The sequence below is a fragment of the Panicum virgatum genome, chromosome 5K, assembly GCF_016808335.1.
Source record: "Panicum virgatum strain AP13 chromosome 5K, P.virgatum_v5, whole genome shotgun sequence".
Classification (NCBI taxonomy): Eukaryota; Viridiplantae; Streptophyta; class Magnoliopsida; order Poales; family Poaceae; genus Panicum; species Panicum virgatum.
This window is the reverse complement of record NC_053140.1, coordinates 42,434,329-42,449,314: the sequence shown is the minus strand read 5'-3', so window position 1 is coordinate 42,449,314 and position 14,986 is coordinate 42,434,329. Positions and strand designations below refer to the sequence as shown.

At 45.9% G+C, this 14,986-nt stretch overlaps 1 protein-coding gene across 1 annotated transcript; it reads left to right on the top strand.

The window, feature by feature from the left end:
* LOC120710054 (G-box-binding factor 3-like) lies at window positions 1-5,303 on the top strand. The gene is made up of 12 exons (XM_039995696.1): window positions 1-241; window positions 2,267-2,344; window positions 2,683-2,727; window positions 2,827-2,919; window positions 3,009-3,092; window positions 3,213-3,340; window positions 3,451-3,496; window positions 3,575-3,623; window positions 3,814-3,980; window positions 4,211-4,288; window positions 4,495-4,620; window positions 4,701-5,303. The coding sequence occupies exons 2-12, from the start codon at window positions 2,285-2,287 to the stop codon at window positions 4,941-4,943; spliced, it is 1,119 nt and encodes a 372-aa protein (XP_039851630.1). The 5' UTR covers window positions 1-241; window positions 2,267-2,284; the 3' UTR covers window positions 4,944-5,303.
* Window positions 5,304-14,986: the final 9,683 nt, after the last annotated feature.

Sequence of the window (14,986 nt, the reverse complement as noted above, 5' to 3'; positions counted from 1 at the left end):
CCTTCCTCCCCGCCGCCTCCCTCGCCGACTAGTCCCCTGTCTCAAATCAAACTCCCACCGCCCCGTCCCACGCAGACCGACGCACCATCCCTCGCGGCCTCGCCTCGCCTCTCTCGCTGCCTCTTCTCTCCCATCCGAGCCCCCGAGCTCCCGCGGCGGCGCGCGATCCCCACCGCCGGCTCGTCCACCGATCCTCTGCGAGTCATCGACCTCGCCCCGGCGCGGCCACCGGCGGGTCCAGGTACGCCCGACCCGCCTCGTCCCTGCACCTGCACCCACACCCGCACCCGTTTCATCACGCAATGCGCTGTCCGGCTGTCTCCGCCGGACCGCCGCCTCCGGCCATGGCAGCCGTGACCGTCGCAGACGTTCTGGAGCTCGCCGCTGCTGGCTCTGTTCCTTAAAATTCCGCTACGTTCCGTCCGGATCATGTCCGTGCTACTGCTACATGCTTTGGCTAGGGAGTGGATGGTTTCCTTCTCCCTTCTGCCTCCTGTTCTCTTTCACAAAATCCTAGTAATAAATCGCGTGTCGTACTTACCAAGCACGCCTCTCGAACTTTTAAAACGGACATGGAGGAAGCTAGCTATTTACCCCTAAATGTAAGCATGTAAAATAAATTGATGTCACTTGCTCAAAAAAAAAACGACGCCCGTATGTGCCAGCCTTGTCGTCTCACGGCGTCATCTCGTCTAGCGTGCGTCGGACAGGCGAAGCTTTCGGCGGATCTAGTCAGCACTTCGCAGGATTTTGTGTAGGATTTGGATGGCGGTCGTTGTTGTATTCGAGGGTTCGTCGAGTTTGTCAGCCCGGTGACGGCGCTCTCGTCTTGTTATTGGTACTGAATGCAGTGTAGATCAGTAGCTCAGCCTTTTTAAGAGGATGCCACTTAAGTGACTCAGGTACACGATAGAAAAGAAAGCAATCACTGATCGATGAAACAAGCAGACGTTACTTCGACCCTTCCATTTTTTCTGTCCCTACCTTGTGTTGATGACCAAAATCGGCAAGGACCGGTCGAATGTTCAGGATGCATATTTAGCTGGTCTGGCACGACCAACCGATCTGACCGGTCTGACCGGTCCAAGCAGAGTCCGAATACAACTAGAGATTTTTATAGATTTAGATCTTGTAATAGAATTTCTTGTGGGGCAAGTCCACCCACCCTATAAATATAGGGCCACGGCGATTGAGGCATCCAATCGATCAAAATACAAAACAAATCTACTATTTCATTGCCTTTACTTTTATCTCTCAACCCTAGCTTTTCCAACCCCGTTATCCTCTGTTCTTCCTTCGTCTCCGCGACATCTGAATGCGTTCTAGGTGGCCTGCCGATCCTAGAACAACCCTACGTGCGTTTGCCCTGACGGGGTCCCTCCCGGGCTAGCGTTCGTCGGACTTCGCCGTTTCACCCCGGCGACCGGTCTGACCGCCCTACGCAGGAGGTGCTGCATCGAGCCCTTCCTCGAGCCGCGCGACCGAGCGCGTTCGTGTGTTGGCCCTAGATTGGCGCCAACACCTTGGACCACAACGACAACATGAGCTAAGACGTGATTTCTCAACCGAAAGCTCGGTAGTAGTAGGACCGCTTCATCAGGCTCTACAATTGTTCATCGATCCTATCACAGTGAAAAGTGCATGGCAAAAAATATCTAATAAAACAAACCACAAGTTCATATCTGGTTGGTCTGTTTCATTTTCAGAGTTCAGGTGTAAACGCGAAGCTAAATGATCTAGGCTATTTCTCCCCCTTTTAACTTTTCACCTAAATTTAAAAGTAGATATTCTTTTATTGAAGTAAATACCATGCAATAGACACATGATTAGTGTTCTGCTAATGGCCAAATCCCCGATTGATAATTGTCATTCTCCAGTTAACAATTGTCATTCTCCTTGCACATACACTCAAAAGATCTCTACGCCATATGATTGACCTGGAGGTACCAAGGATATGCATGGACCTACAAGTTTCATGAACTACTAATTGCATATTTCTGGTGTGCTTATAACCATTAGGTGTAGAATTATGTCAATATTGAGCAAGCCAGTTTCATGAAAAGCTGTTGTAACAGCTTGGTTCTTTTAGTGAACTTTGAGCTGGAACGATATGTGTTGGATACTCGAGCGACGCTCGCAGATAAAAAAATGGATTTCTGAGAATTACTATTAGTTGAATGATAAAGCATCAATTTTGTTAATATTTTGTCTGTGCACATGATATATTCTCAAATAATCTCACATTTCTGACATAAAAAATGTGCAGGCATTCACAAAAAAAAACATGGGGCATGATGAAGCTGTAGTTACTCAGAGTTCAGTAAAAGCTCCATCACCACCCAAGGTAATTACAAATATACAGTGTGATCGTTGCATTTCTCACAGATTTTGCGACCTACCACTACCAGGGCTAAAGAACGTTTACATGTATAAAGTTGGGGACTGTACCAACTACAAATGACAAAAAGTATCACTAACGCTTTATTTGTGGTAAATAGTACATAAAGGGTTATTCTTGTAGGCGGTTTTACTTTCCGTTTCAGTGTTACAAAGTCCCAAAGTGGTTTGGATGTTTTACATCTGACAACAATCAAGCATAATGTTCTCAACAAACTTCTCTAGTTACAAGGGGTGGATCACTTGAAGTTTTGGTGTCTAAATAATTACCTAATTGTTTTGCAGGATCAACCAGCTATTTATCCATGCCTTGATTGGTCGACTATGCAGGTTAACTACCCTACAATTAACCGTTTGCTTCTTATTTTTGAAAAATAAGTTTTCCTTTCTTAGTGAGCAACTGACCAGACCATTGGACCATCTTTGCAGGCATATTATGGCCCAGGCGTCTTGCCACCAACATTCTTTAACCCTGGAATAGCATCTGGTCATGTCCCCCCACCTTTTATGTGGGGCCCGCAGGTATTTTTAAGATAAATCTTGATTCATCATATGCTATATATACGTCTTGATATATTGTAGAACTCTAACCTCTCTTGGCGTCTTTGTAGAATATGCCACCAGCTGCATTTGGAAAACCATACGCTGCAATATATCCACATGGTGGTGGTTTCCTGCATCCCTTCATTCCCCTAGTAAGTATGGAATTGCAGTGCAGCTATCTCTGATTTGGCTCATATTCTAATCATTGAACTTAGGTATTACTATCTATTCTATACTTTTGTTAACTTTTTTTTATCTGTTGTTGTGTCAAGATGGTAAACCCATTGAGCGCAGAGCCAGCAAAGTCAGTAAACAGCAAGGACAACAGTTTGAGTAAGAAACTGAAGGAAATTGATGGAACTGCTGTGTCGACTGGCAGTGGTAACAGTGAGAAAACGAGGTAGTTAAATGATACTTCTAAAATATTTCCGCATGAATAGCAAGAGCATTTTTTCTATCATATTTATTATCTGAAACTGAGTCCATTTGTATCTGGTGCTCTCAATGCAGTGGGGATTACAGCCTAGAAGGATCCAGTGATGGAAACAACCAAAAGGTACTGTTCTGGTCAATCATGTGATTCTGAGTTAGCGAGCAAATATTGATGATGCAAGCATCATTTTTCATTGTATAGGTGAGCGGAACGCCCAAGAAAAGGAGCTTGGACAATAGGACTACATCAGGTACTCTACTGATTTGCTTCTTTACTCGTTATATCATTCATCATCATAGCCTGACATCCTTCATAGTTGTATTTTTCACTTAGGCCATCTGGAGGTCTTTCTTGTTATTTTGTAACTCGTTTGCTAAACCGAACGAATCATTCAGTTGATTTTTATACGACAATAATGTCTTGATTTCCTTTTTCTTCAGGTGTAGAAACATGTCGAGCTTCAGCGCCTAATGAGAAACCAGGAGAACCAGGAAGATTAGCAACTTTGTCCAACATGCGCATTACAGATACAGCAATCAAACCGTGTGTGAGCACTGGTAGTGATTTCAGAGTTAGTGTTGCGCCATCAACGGAGTGGCAAGCTAAGGTACGTTTGATGTGGCAGTTGGAGTGGACAATCTTGCTTTTCTGTTTCTCCCCTTCTGGTATGGTGGGCGATGCTTGCTAGCTTTGTTTTCAGTATCTCCTCTCAACCTTTGTAAGACGGCTGTTCTGTTTTATAGATTCAATATTCTGAAGAGTTGCCAGAATGGGTTCAACTTGTGTAGGATTAAGAAGTAATTAGAACGTAGAATTAAATTCTTGCTGTATTGCCAGGACGACAAGGAATCAAAGCGTGAAAGGAGGAAGCAGTCAAATAGGGAGTCTGCCCGACGTTCAAGGCTGAGGAAGCAGGTAAAACATAGACAGCTGTGTGATGCGTGCTGTTGATGGTTTCTGAAACTATTTCTACCTTCAGAAAAGTTCCTTGGCACTCTTTCGAGTGGAAAACATATTATATATATCCAGTTTCTAGAGTTGAGAGTGCTTCATCTATTGCGCAATTCAAAACCCTTCTTAAGAATGATCAATTGATCACGTTGGTTTTGTTGTCATTTCAGGCTGAGACTGAAGAACTGGCTAGAAAAGTAGAGCAACTGACAGCAGAGAATACATCCCTCCGGAGCGAGATTAACAAGCTAACGGAGAGCTCCCAGAAGCTCAGAATGGAGAATTCCGCTCTGATGGTACTTCATCTTCCAACCGCATAATTTACTAACTCTTATTTGGCATTCGATTCACTTATATATATCCCGATCACTCGCAGGAGAAGCTCGCGGATAGCGCATCAGATGAAGAAGCCCAGGAAGCGGCCGCAGACCCCCAGGCGGCCGCAGCGCCGCCGCCGGCCCGCGTGGTCAAGAACTTCCTCTCGATGATGGACGGCGCGGGCGCGTCGAGAGGCGGCGGCGGCGGCAGCAGCAGCCGGCGCGTGGAGCCCGGCGCGCCCAGGCTCCGCCAGCTGCTGGGCTCCGGCCCTCTGGCGGCCGACGCCGTGGCCGCGAGCTGAAGCTGATCTGTGATCTCTTACCTCCTGCTGAGCGCGCGCGCGCATGTGGCCTGGCGATTTTTTTTGTTTTTGAAGAGCGCCCGAGCTGGCCCCGCGAAACTAACGCCACACGTACGATAACCAACCTGTAAATTTACGGTAGCTAGCTGCGTCCCAGACGGGTCCCCTCTTCCGGTTGATGCGGATGCCGCCTGGCTGTATGTTTTTTTCCTCCTTTTGCTCCGAGCTTTTGACATGTTTAGCTGCTGCGTTGACCCCCCTCGCAAAAAAAAAAAAAAAGAAGCTGCTGCGTTGATCCGAACTGAATCAACTGGTATCATGTACCGTAGATACTAATAATAACCATCAGGACGTTTACCACTGGCTCTGAACGTCTCCATTTCTGGCTGTCGTTGGGGTGGTTGTTTCTGCCCCTCCGGCGGCAAGTTTCCGTGCACGACAGTAACTTGACGCAACGTCTGCCATCAATGCCGATGGGCGATGGCGGCGATGGTCGCTGTGCGTGCGTCGCCGTGAGCAGTTGCCGGCGTCCGTCCTGTCGATGGTTCGCTGGGACGACGGGTTAGGGACTCGGAACTGACGGACCCCGATTATTGTTGCGCGTTGCATGTGCAGGCCGTGAGCCGTCGTCCGGCGGCGGCCTGCCTTGTGGTGGAGGCAAGAGATAAGGCCGTGCCGCAGTGCACGACGTGGATCTGACTCGTGGGGCGCGGTAGGTTTGGTAGGCGTATGGTGCTGGACTGCTGGGTCCGTGGTCCGGTGCTGGGGCCGCCTGTGAGATTGTGTCCTTGCATTGCACGATGCGTACTTGCTTTGACCGGACGCACGACCCCTTGAGGCCTGACCCGGGTTCTCCTTTTCGTTTTTCACCGAATCCTGCCATCCGGCGGAAACGAAATTTCGGGCGAAATTTTGCCAAATTTCGCTAATTCCGAACGAAAAGCGATTTTGAATTCAAAAACCGAAATTTCGTTTCATTCCGACCGAAATTTCGGTCAAAAATTTTGACCGAAATTTTGGTGATTTCGACCGAAATTTGGTTTTTCAACCGGAAAATGATGCAAATTAACAGAAAATGATGTGTATATATGGAAAAATTGAAAATTTTGGCAAAATTTCCCCTGATTATGTGTATATTAACAGTTTATAATGCATAACATATATATAACTCCACAAAACAATGACAAATATACCATTTAACACATAACTCATGTCCAAAGTCCATTAGAATTATTACAATCCAAAGATACAACAGAGGCAAAGGCACAGTCCAGAATAATCCATGTAGCATATTCTCTGCATTTAAATATTTATATGAAATAAATTGAATAAGTAGAGGAAACAAAACGTATAGATAAGTTCTGTTGATAGGATAAGTATCTGCATTCTTCAGTCCTCAAATCTCTCTCCCGGTGGTCCGTCATACGGCTCGTCTGTTGGTGGCAAATACACGTACGTAGATGGGTGATATTGCAACTGTGGAGCTCCATATGGTAGGTAGCCGTGATAATCCAAATAAGACAATGCTGCAACTGCCTGCGGAAGTGGCGGGTTCACCACCCCTGTGGTGGCCACAGAAAGCCCCCTGCAGGGGGAGAAGTACTGTACGGGTTGTAGTACTGACCACTGGAGGCAGAGTTCGAGTTATCTTCATCATATGCAAGTGGGGGCCTGTCGACCATGTCGACGTGTCGATGTTGTTTGTCGTTGTGAAGTAGGTGCTCCATGATCTGTATCTTGTGTTGTATGGGTGAAGTCCTCCTCCCCAGTGAACCTTATAGTAGGAGCTATACGATAACCTGAAGTATCAGCTCCTCCACCCTCGTCGCCACCACTACCACCACTGTCGTTGCCATCATTGCCATCACCTTCACTGCTACTGGAATCATCATCATCATCATCATCATCATCACTAATGTCCTCACCACCACTAGGCTCAGGTGTGGTATCGTCACTACCTAACTCCTCCTCAGTGCGTGGTTTCTTCCCTTTTCTCATTTCGGGACCAATCTTAGTCTTCCTTTTTCCCCAGATGTGTGTCCCCAATTATTTCTTCGGCCCATGCCTCCACATCTTCATCGTGACCATGAGCAGAGCCTATGTCAGTGAACATCTGGCTCGGCAATGGAGTGTCAGTGAAGTCTGAGTCTTCATCAAATGTTGTGTCTCCATTGGACCTTGATTGCTTCATCCAATCTTGAATTGCTGATGACTGCCGGTACAAAGAAAGATCCATGAAACTGCTAACTGGATCATAGTCATATGGATCGACCCCTCTAGTAGCACGTTGCTGACGCAAGCGGAGGTTGTAGTTCACAAAGACCAATTTATCCAATTTCTGGTGGCTCAACCTATTACGCAGTTTGGTGTGGATGTAAGTAAAGGTGCTCCAGTTCCTTTCACATCCACTAGAGGCTGCACACTGCGACAACAAGCGTCGGGCGATACTTGCATTTGAAACCTCCCCGGACCTTTTGACCATGCTCCCACACTAGGTCTGGCATTGTCCTACAATTACAGAAAAATAGCACAGTGTAAGTTCATGAATATCACATAGTATCTACAATTCGTGCTCTTTTTCATCATACAAACTAGTATGGTGTAAGTTCATGAATCGGCTATTAAATTCATCACTAATATTCAATACAACTCATATCCAAAATGTTGGAATGATTTTTTCTATACATTCCATGCCAAATCAACTAACAAATCCTAACATTTCCTATAACCCTAGCTTCCCCATTTCCTCTAACTAGCATGAAGTTCATCACATATCACCAGTAACTAACTTAGATCAACATCAACAAGCATCACCATCGCAAAATAACCTCTCATACCTTTCTTTCCCGGAGCCAGCGCCGAAATCCAGACATAAGTAGCAGTTTTTCGCCGGTAAGACAGCGAAATCCGGTCGGGATGCAGCGGTATGCCGCCGCGCCTTCCCAGCAGCGGGATCCTCTACATTCCGGCCGAAATCCGGTGATTTTCCGCCGAAATTTCGGTGCTACGCGGCGAAATCGACTGCTGGCGGCGGCGGAAGGGCGGAGGGATGAAGGGGAACAGAGAGGAGAGCGAGGAGGGCACTGGAAGAGTGACGAGCTGTGTCGGGGCGGACCCATGTGAGTTGGGTAGGTTAAAATGCTTAACGGGTTTATTATTGGTTAACGGGTCCGAACCCATTTAGTGATTTTAACCAACCAAATCAACTTATTTTTCAATTTATTCAAGTGCTAATTGCTCAAAAAACACCTAGTTTTTTACATATTTTTTACAAATTTTTTTGAATTTTGAAACGAAATTTATCGAAATTCCACTTCCCGGTAACTAGCAAAAACGAAAAAAATACCGAAATTTCGCCGAAATTGTAAACCTTGGGCCTGACCCAGCCCTACGGAATCATCAACGCGTCGTCCTATTCCGCTATTCCGGTATGCCCCTGTGCAAAACGCCAAGGCGAGTCCAGCTCCAGCCAGTTAACCTTCAGGGCCGGCCCTCGGGCAGTGCGGCCGGTGCGACCGCACCGGGCCTCAAAAAATTAGGGGCCTCCAAATATTGCTAAGCTAATAGGCCTGGCAAGTTACAAGTGCCAATAAATTTTAGCCCAGTTCATTAATGATAATGAGTTTTCCAATATTACTCCATTCAGTTATGGTATCTATATTTTCACATGGCACAGTGACCAAGGGTACCAAGTATGCTTATCAATCCATTAATCGCGTTAACCATTGTCTTCTAATTTCTATAATTTTTTCTTGGCGAGACTCCTCGTTTCCAGCGATTATTAACTGCCGCGATCCATGTGGAAAATCAACAGATCCTGTTTGTCTCCTTCCCGAGGCACCCGTGCTGGCGCTGGAGTTATTGTGGAGGATACCGAACGGGCTACTTGCGGACTCTCAAGGCAAAGGCTTAATATAACGATCAACTTTAATTTTTTCAATTTCGAAAATATAGCTATCATAACTAAATAGAAGAAGTATCTTGTATTTTTTTTGGTGAATGAGAGCCTCTATTTTTTGTTTGGCACTGGGCCACCAAAAAGTCAGGGCCGGCCCTGTTAACCTTTCCAATTCACCAAACGTAATGCGCCCCCGTGTTGCGCCAAGAGAGGTTGTGCAGCCAGGGTCCGCTGCCATGGGATATGCAAGGACGTATAGAATTTACTCGAAGAAAACAAGTTAGGTGTTTCCGTGAGCAAAGTAAAGTAGAAATCCAACAAAGCTGGAGGTATGCCGGTCAGATCCTGAATGCCTCAACTACGCTACCGAGTCTAGTGCACTTGCCATTTGGCATTGGACACTTGGTCACTTATTATACCGGTTCTTCTGTAAGAGGAAAATAGTGGATTTGCGGACAACTTTACGGTACACGGTTAGCTCGCCTTGATGTGCCAACGACTCTTGAAGTAGCATTTTTTACTCCTAGTTCGTGGAAAACAGACAATATTCCTTCCATTCCAAATTGTAAGCCGTTTTGACTTTTCTAGATATAGTATAGTATTTGTTATACACTTAGACATATGATGTCTAAATACGTAGTAAAAACTATGAAATTAGAAAAATCAAAACGACTTGTAATTGGAACAGAGAGAGTATAAGAGAAAAGTTGTTTACAACATAAGGGAAAGAAAAAGGACCACCACAGAGTGACTCGTCCTGGCAAGGTTGTAGCATCCAAATTCTACCGCACTTGTGAGTAGTCAATTACTCCCTCCTTCCCCGTTTATAAGGCATGGTGGAATATGACACGGTCTTCTAAACAACACTTTGACCATTTATTTATCATATATTATATCACTTTTGATTATAAACTTATAATCATTGTAAAATATATTTGATTATGAATCCAATCATATGAAATTTGCATTATAAAAATAAAAATTTAATAGTCAAATTATTGGTCAAAGATGACAAGGTTTGAATCTTGATATACGTGTATGCCTTATAAACAGGGAAAGAGGGAGTAAGCAAGTACTCCCTCCGTCCATCTATCCAAGACCCATTTGCAAATTTAAAAAATCCATCTATGCAAGGCCTATTCCCGGTTTTCCTCTGATTTGCCTCCAAGTTGATGACGTTTGATGCTTCGTTCCTCGTCGCGGCTTTAACTCCGCCGCAAGCACACGCAACAGGATAAAAACCGATGCTTGACAACGGATCCACCGCGCCACCTTTCCATGTACCGCACATGCATCCTTCTCTTGGGGGGAGTTCGACCAGCCGTGCCCATGCGCAGCCGAATTCTGGTGGTCAAATCCCGTAATTAAGGGGCTAAGCTGTACATATTAAATGAGGACGAAGTAATTGTATTTTCTCCTCAGGTTAACTCTTTCTTGATCTTTGAGTCATGAACAAATGGCCCTTGGATATGTGGATGGAGGAAGTAATAGAAGAAAAAATATGCTTGGAGGAATCAATGGGAGGAACCATGGCTGAGGGCAGGTGGAGGTTGGGCTCTTGGGGTGGAATAGAGGTTGGGGGATGGGTGACCATATGCGGGCCTCAGATAATAACGGTGGTTACACAGCAATAACGCTTCTCATCTCTATATTTTCAATTAAACAAGAAATGAAATGGTTCATCTTTCTAACTAAACATATAGCATAGAATCAACATTTTTAAAATTAGGAACGGAATGGTTCCATTCTACCTCACTTCTTGAAGCGTCCCCTCATAATAGGTGACTTAAATGTGATACAAATATCAACCCCAGGAGACTGATAACACATTTATTACATCAGAAGGTTTATTATCGTACAAACCGTCGAGGTAGTGGGCACTGAAGCACCACTATCACGGGGGACAACATAAGTACTACAAGCCAAACTAAAATGTGAACGAAATCTAAGATAACGTCAGAGTCTTGCGCCATTGGAAGCTTCCTGTGGAGACCCCAAACCACAGGCAAGGTTGGGTGCGGACGTAATCTCTACTCAACGTCTTCAACAGCGAAGTCCGGAACTTCTTCTGAAGAAAAACCACAAATATATATCGGGTGAGTACAAAAGTACTCAACAAGTCCAACCCCATCCACGGAGGGGGATAACACAGATATGCACAGAATATATCAAGGATAAGACTGAGGTTTATTTGCGGTAAAGCTAGATTTTACACATGCAAGAGTTTATTTTTTAAAAGAGTTTTCTTAAAGCAGTTCTTCACTTTACCGAATATTGGGGTGGGGTGATCCTACACAAAGGATCTAAGTTTTAATGCAACCTAACTCCTCATCCGCAGTATCTCACGGCACAACTGCCGGACACCATCTAAAACAACTCACGTCAACCCATCCGTTCCCTGAAGAAAATTCTAGTTGTGTGATCAAACCGTAACTCGCCCAATACCGTGGGCACGGCTATTCGAATAGGTTTTAAACTCTACAGAGGTGTGCAATTTTACCCACAAGTGGGGTACCACAGCACGATCACTTTAGTGTCGGTGCAGATCCCAACAACGCCATTACCCACCTTAGCCAGACCTGACTAGCCAACACGGACTCCACCAAGAGGCCATTGACCTATCACTGAGGTTTAACCAGGGCATAAGTCACCACGGCCTTATCCCTTCTCCTTGGTCACCCATTGATCTCAGCTCTCCTAATGGCTATCAGACTAACTAGTGGGTTTCATGCTAAGCCATTGCCATACACAACGGTCGAGTGGTTTGTACGATAGTTGAGTTAGGCAAGATGACACATTAACTCGGTCCTTAATTGTGACAGGATGGATATCTCCAACCTTCTTGCTCTACCACGACGGTACGAGCCTCCAACGTATGACAATCCACCCAGGGAATGCCATTCATCCATCCCGTCTTATCATCCTTTTCTTTAGTTTTTTAAATACCCCATCTTTCCCTTTTTCACAAACTCACGCATTTTCTATTTTTATAAAACATGGTGTACCATATTTTAAGTGTAAGAAAATAAGCACAGGGTACTAAGTGGCATTCTAGCAGCGATTAACATCCAAATAGAATAAATCATATTTAAACATTAATCTAGGTGGTCAAGGAATGATTATAACAAATCAAGGGGTGGCTATCCAACCATGTTTTCAGCAGTCAAAGCATATGCAATTTAGTAAAATAGTCCAATTTAGTAAAATAGTCCAATAGGTTGTGTTTATAAAACTGGGTCAAAGTATGCAATCAAAGGATGAGATTGAACTTGCCGTCTTCGAATCCTTCCGGGAGTTCCTGCTCGCGGTACGGTTCTTCAGGCTCCGGCTCACTATACTGCTCGGCGAACTCCTCGACGGGTTCTCCCTCGTTCACACCGGTATCTACGGCGCGCACAAACAAACACACAATAAATAGAAAGAATAAAGGTTTTATCGTCGAGCTCGAATAAGAGAAATTTAAGATATGGAGATAGGAATAATATTTTCGGGTTATTCTCTAGTGGCACGGCCAAAACTATATTATAAATGGCGTGGTAAAGTTTCGAGGTGATTGGAGGATTTTTGGCACATGAAATGATAGGTCGGAGAGGGGTTTAGGGTTAAATAAGGATCCGAGGCTTATTCGTAAATACTTTTGAGATGACAGGGGCTTAATTAATATTTTTGGAAATATTAGGGTCACTCTGGGAAAGGGGCAGGGGTCTAACAATAAATATTTTTGTATGGTGGAGGGATTTATTCCTAAAAAGGAAGAAGGGAAGGGCTTTCTTGGAAAAGGGCTAAAGAGAGGTGGGAGGGTTCTCAAAAGAAAAGGGAATAAAGGAGGGGGCTAGGGGCAAAATCGCCCCTTCTTCTTCCTCCCGTCCCTTCCCTCGACAGAAACAGAGGAGGGGGAGGAAGGGGGGCGCCATGGGATCCGGTGCTCCGGGGCACGGCGGCGGCCGGGAAGAGGGGGAAAACGAAGAGGAGAGCGAGGGGGTCCGATTCCCCACCTCACCTTAGGCTGGGGCGGCCTGTGGAGGGCGGGCTACTGCGGCGGGAGGAGGTTGCCGCCGGCGGTCCTGGTGGCGGCGCTGTAGGGCTGCAGGGGAGGCGCGCGGTGGCTGGGCGGCTTGTGGTGGTCGAGGGCTGCGCGAGAGCCTATTTATAGGCGCTGGAAGGCGGTGGAGGAAGGGGGCACGGTGGCTGGCCTGCCGGCGGGCATCTCGCGGCCGTTAATGGCGCTCGGAGCGTCACGGAGCGGCGGCGCGAGCGGCGAGGCGGCATCGGGTGATGGGACGGCTCGGGCAGTGGCGCGTAGCGGGGGAGGTGGCGTTGTGCTTGACGACGGGCAGCGCGGCGAGCATCCAGGCTCGTGGAGCGCGTGCGCGTGGACATACAGGGGAGTTGTGCGAGAGCAGCGTGGGTGCACAGGGAAAAAGGAGAGGAAGGAAGAAAGGAGAACGGAAAAGAAAAAAGAGAAAAAGAGAAAAGAGGAAATGGAGAAAAAGAAAAGGAGGCGTCGGTGGGATTCGCAGCGCCGGTCGCGAGCCGGGCGTGGCGTCGACGAGAAGCGACACGCCCGAGAAACGATGAGAACGGGGAAAAGTTTATACGGCGATTGTTTTCGGTGGCGGAACGGAAATTGGGTTTGGTGTAAGGGCGACGAATCGCCGGAAAAGATTCGAGCTCGGCGATGAAAAGATTTTGAAAATAATTTTTAGGGAGTAATTTATTTGGGTGAATTTTCGGGATGTTACAAACCTACCCCACTTAAAAGGAATCTCGTCCGTGAGATTCGGCTGGTTTCTAAAGAGATGGGGAAACTCCTTCTTCAGAGCATCTTCGCGTTCCCACGTTGCTTCTTCTACTTCATGTCTGCTCCATTGCACTCTGCAAATCCGTACTTCTTAGTTTCTTGTCCTTTTAGTGATAGTGTCCAAAATTTTGACTGGTACCTCCTAGTATCGCAGGTCGGGCTGCAAATCTATTGCCTCTACTGGCATGTGTTCTGCCTCGGGTACCCTCAAACACCTTCTTAGTTGTGAGACATGGAACACTGGGTGTATGTCTGATATTCCTTCTGGTAGCTGAAGTCGGTAGGCCACTTTTCCGACTTTCTTTAATACTTGGTACGGTCCAATGTACTGATGGGCTAATTTTCCATGTACTTGAAACCGGGTTCCCCGAATGGGTGAAACCTTGAGATAAATGAAGTCTCCTAGATTCAAACTTATTTCTCGTCTCTTCTTGTCCGCGTAGCTCTTTTGTCTGGACTGGGCTGCTTTCAACTTCTCGCAGATTTCTGCTACTCTTTCTTCTGCTTTCTTTATAAGGGCTGGTCCAACTAATGAACGATCTCCTACTTCTGAGCACATCAGAGGGGTTCTGCACTTTCTTCCATAGAGAGCTTCAAATGGCGACATGCCTAGGCTCGTCTGGTAACTGTTGTTGTAGGAAAACTCCGCATATGGTAAACTTTGTTCTCAATTTTTACCATAGGTAAGGACACATGCCCTTAACATATCCTCTATAATTTAGTTTACCCTCTCACTCTGTCCATTAGTATGCGGGTGATAGGCCGAACTCAAATCCAATTTGGCCCCCATGGCCTTATGCAGACTTTTCCAAAACTTGGAGGTGAACTGGGTTCCTTGATCTGAAATGATTCTACTAGGCACACCATGCAGCTTTACTATATTATCCATATAAAGTTGGGCTAGCTTTTCTCCTCCATAGTTGGTTCGTACGGGTAGGAAGTGACCGACCTTGGTGAGTCGGTCCACTATTACCCAAATGGAGTCATAACCTTTTTGGGTCTTGGGTAATCCTACCACGAAATCCATTCCTATCTCATCTCATTTCCAAACAGGGATAGGCAGGGGTTGTAGTAATCCTGCTGGCTTCTGATGCTCAGACTTGATCCTTTGATATGTACAAGACATGGGATAATGCAAGGTTTAGTTGGTAGGGCATGGTAGCTTGAAATTTGTGAGGGGTCGTTCTACTTCTACTATTGTAACACCCGGTTTATAAAAGGACATAAACCGAGCAATCATATACGTGCCAGGATCAAGTCATACGTATATACAATAGAATGAACAATATATCACAGCACATATCACGTAAAAAGATATAATAAAGCGTATATGAATGTTATTTA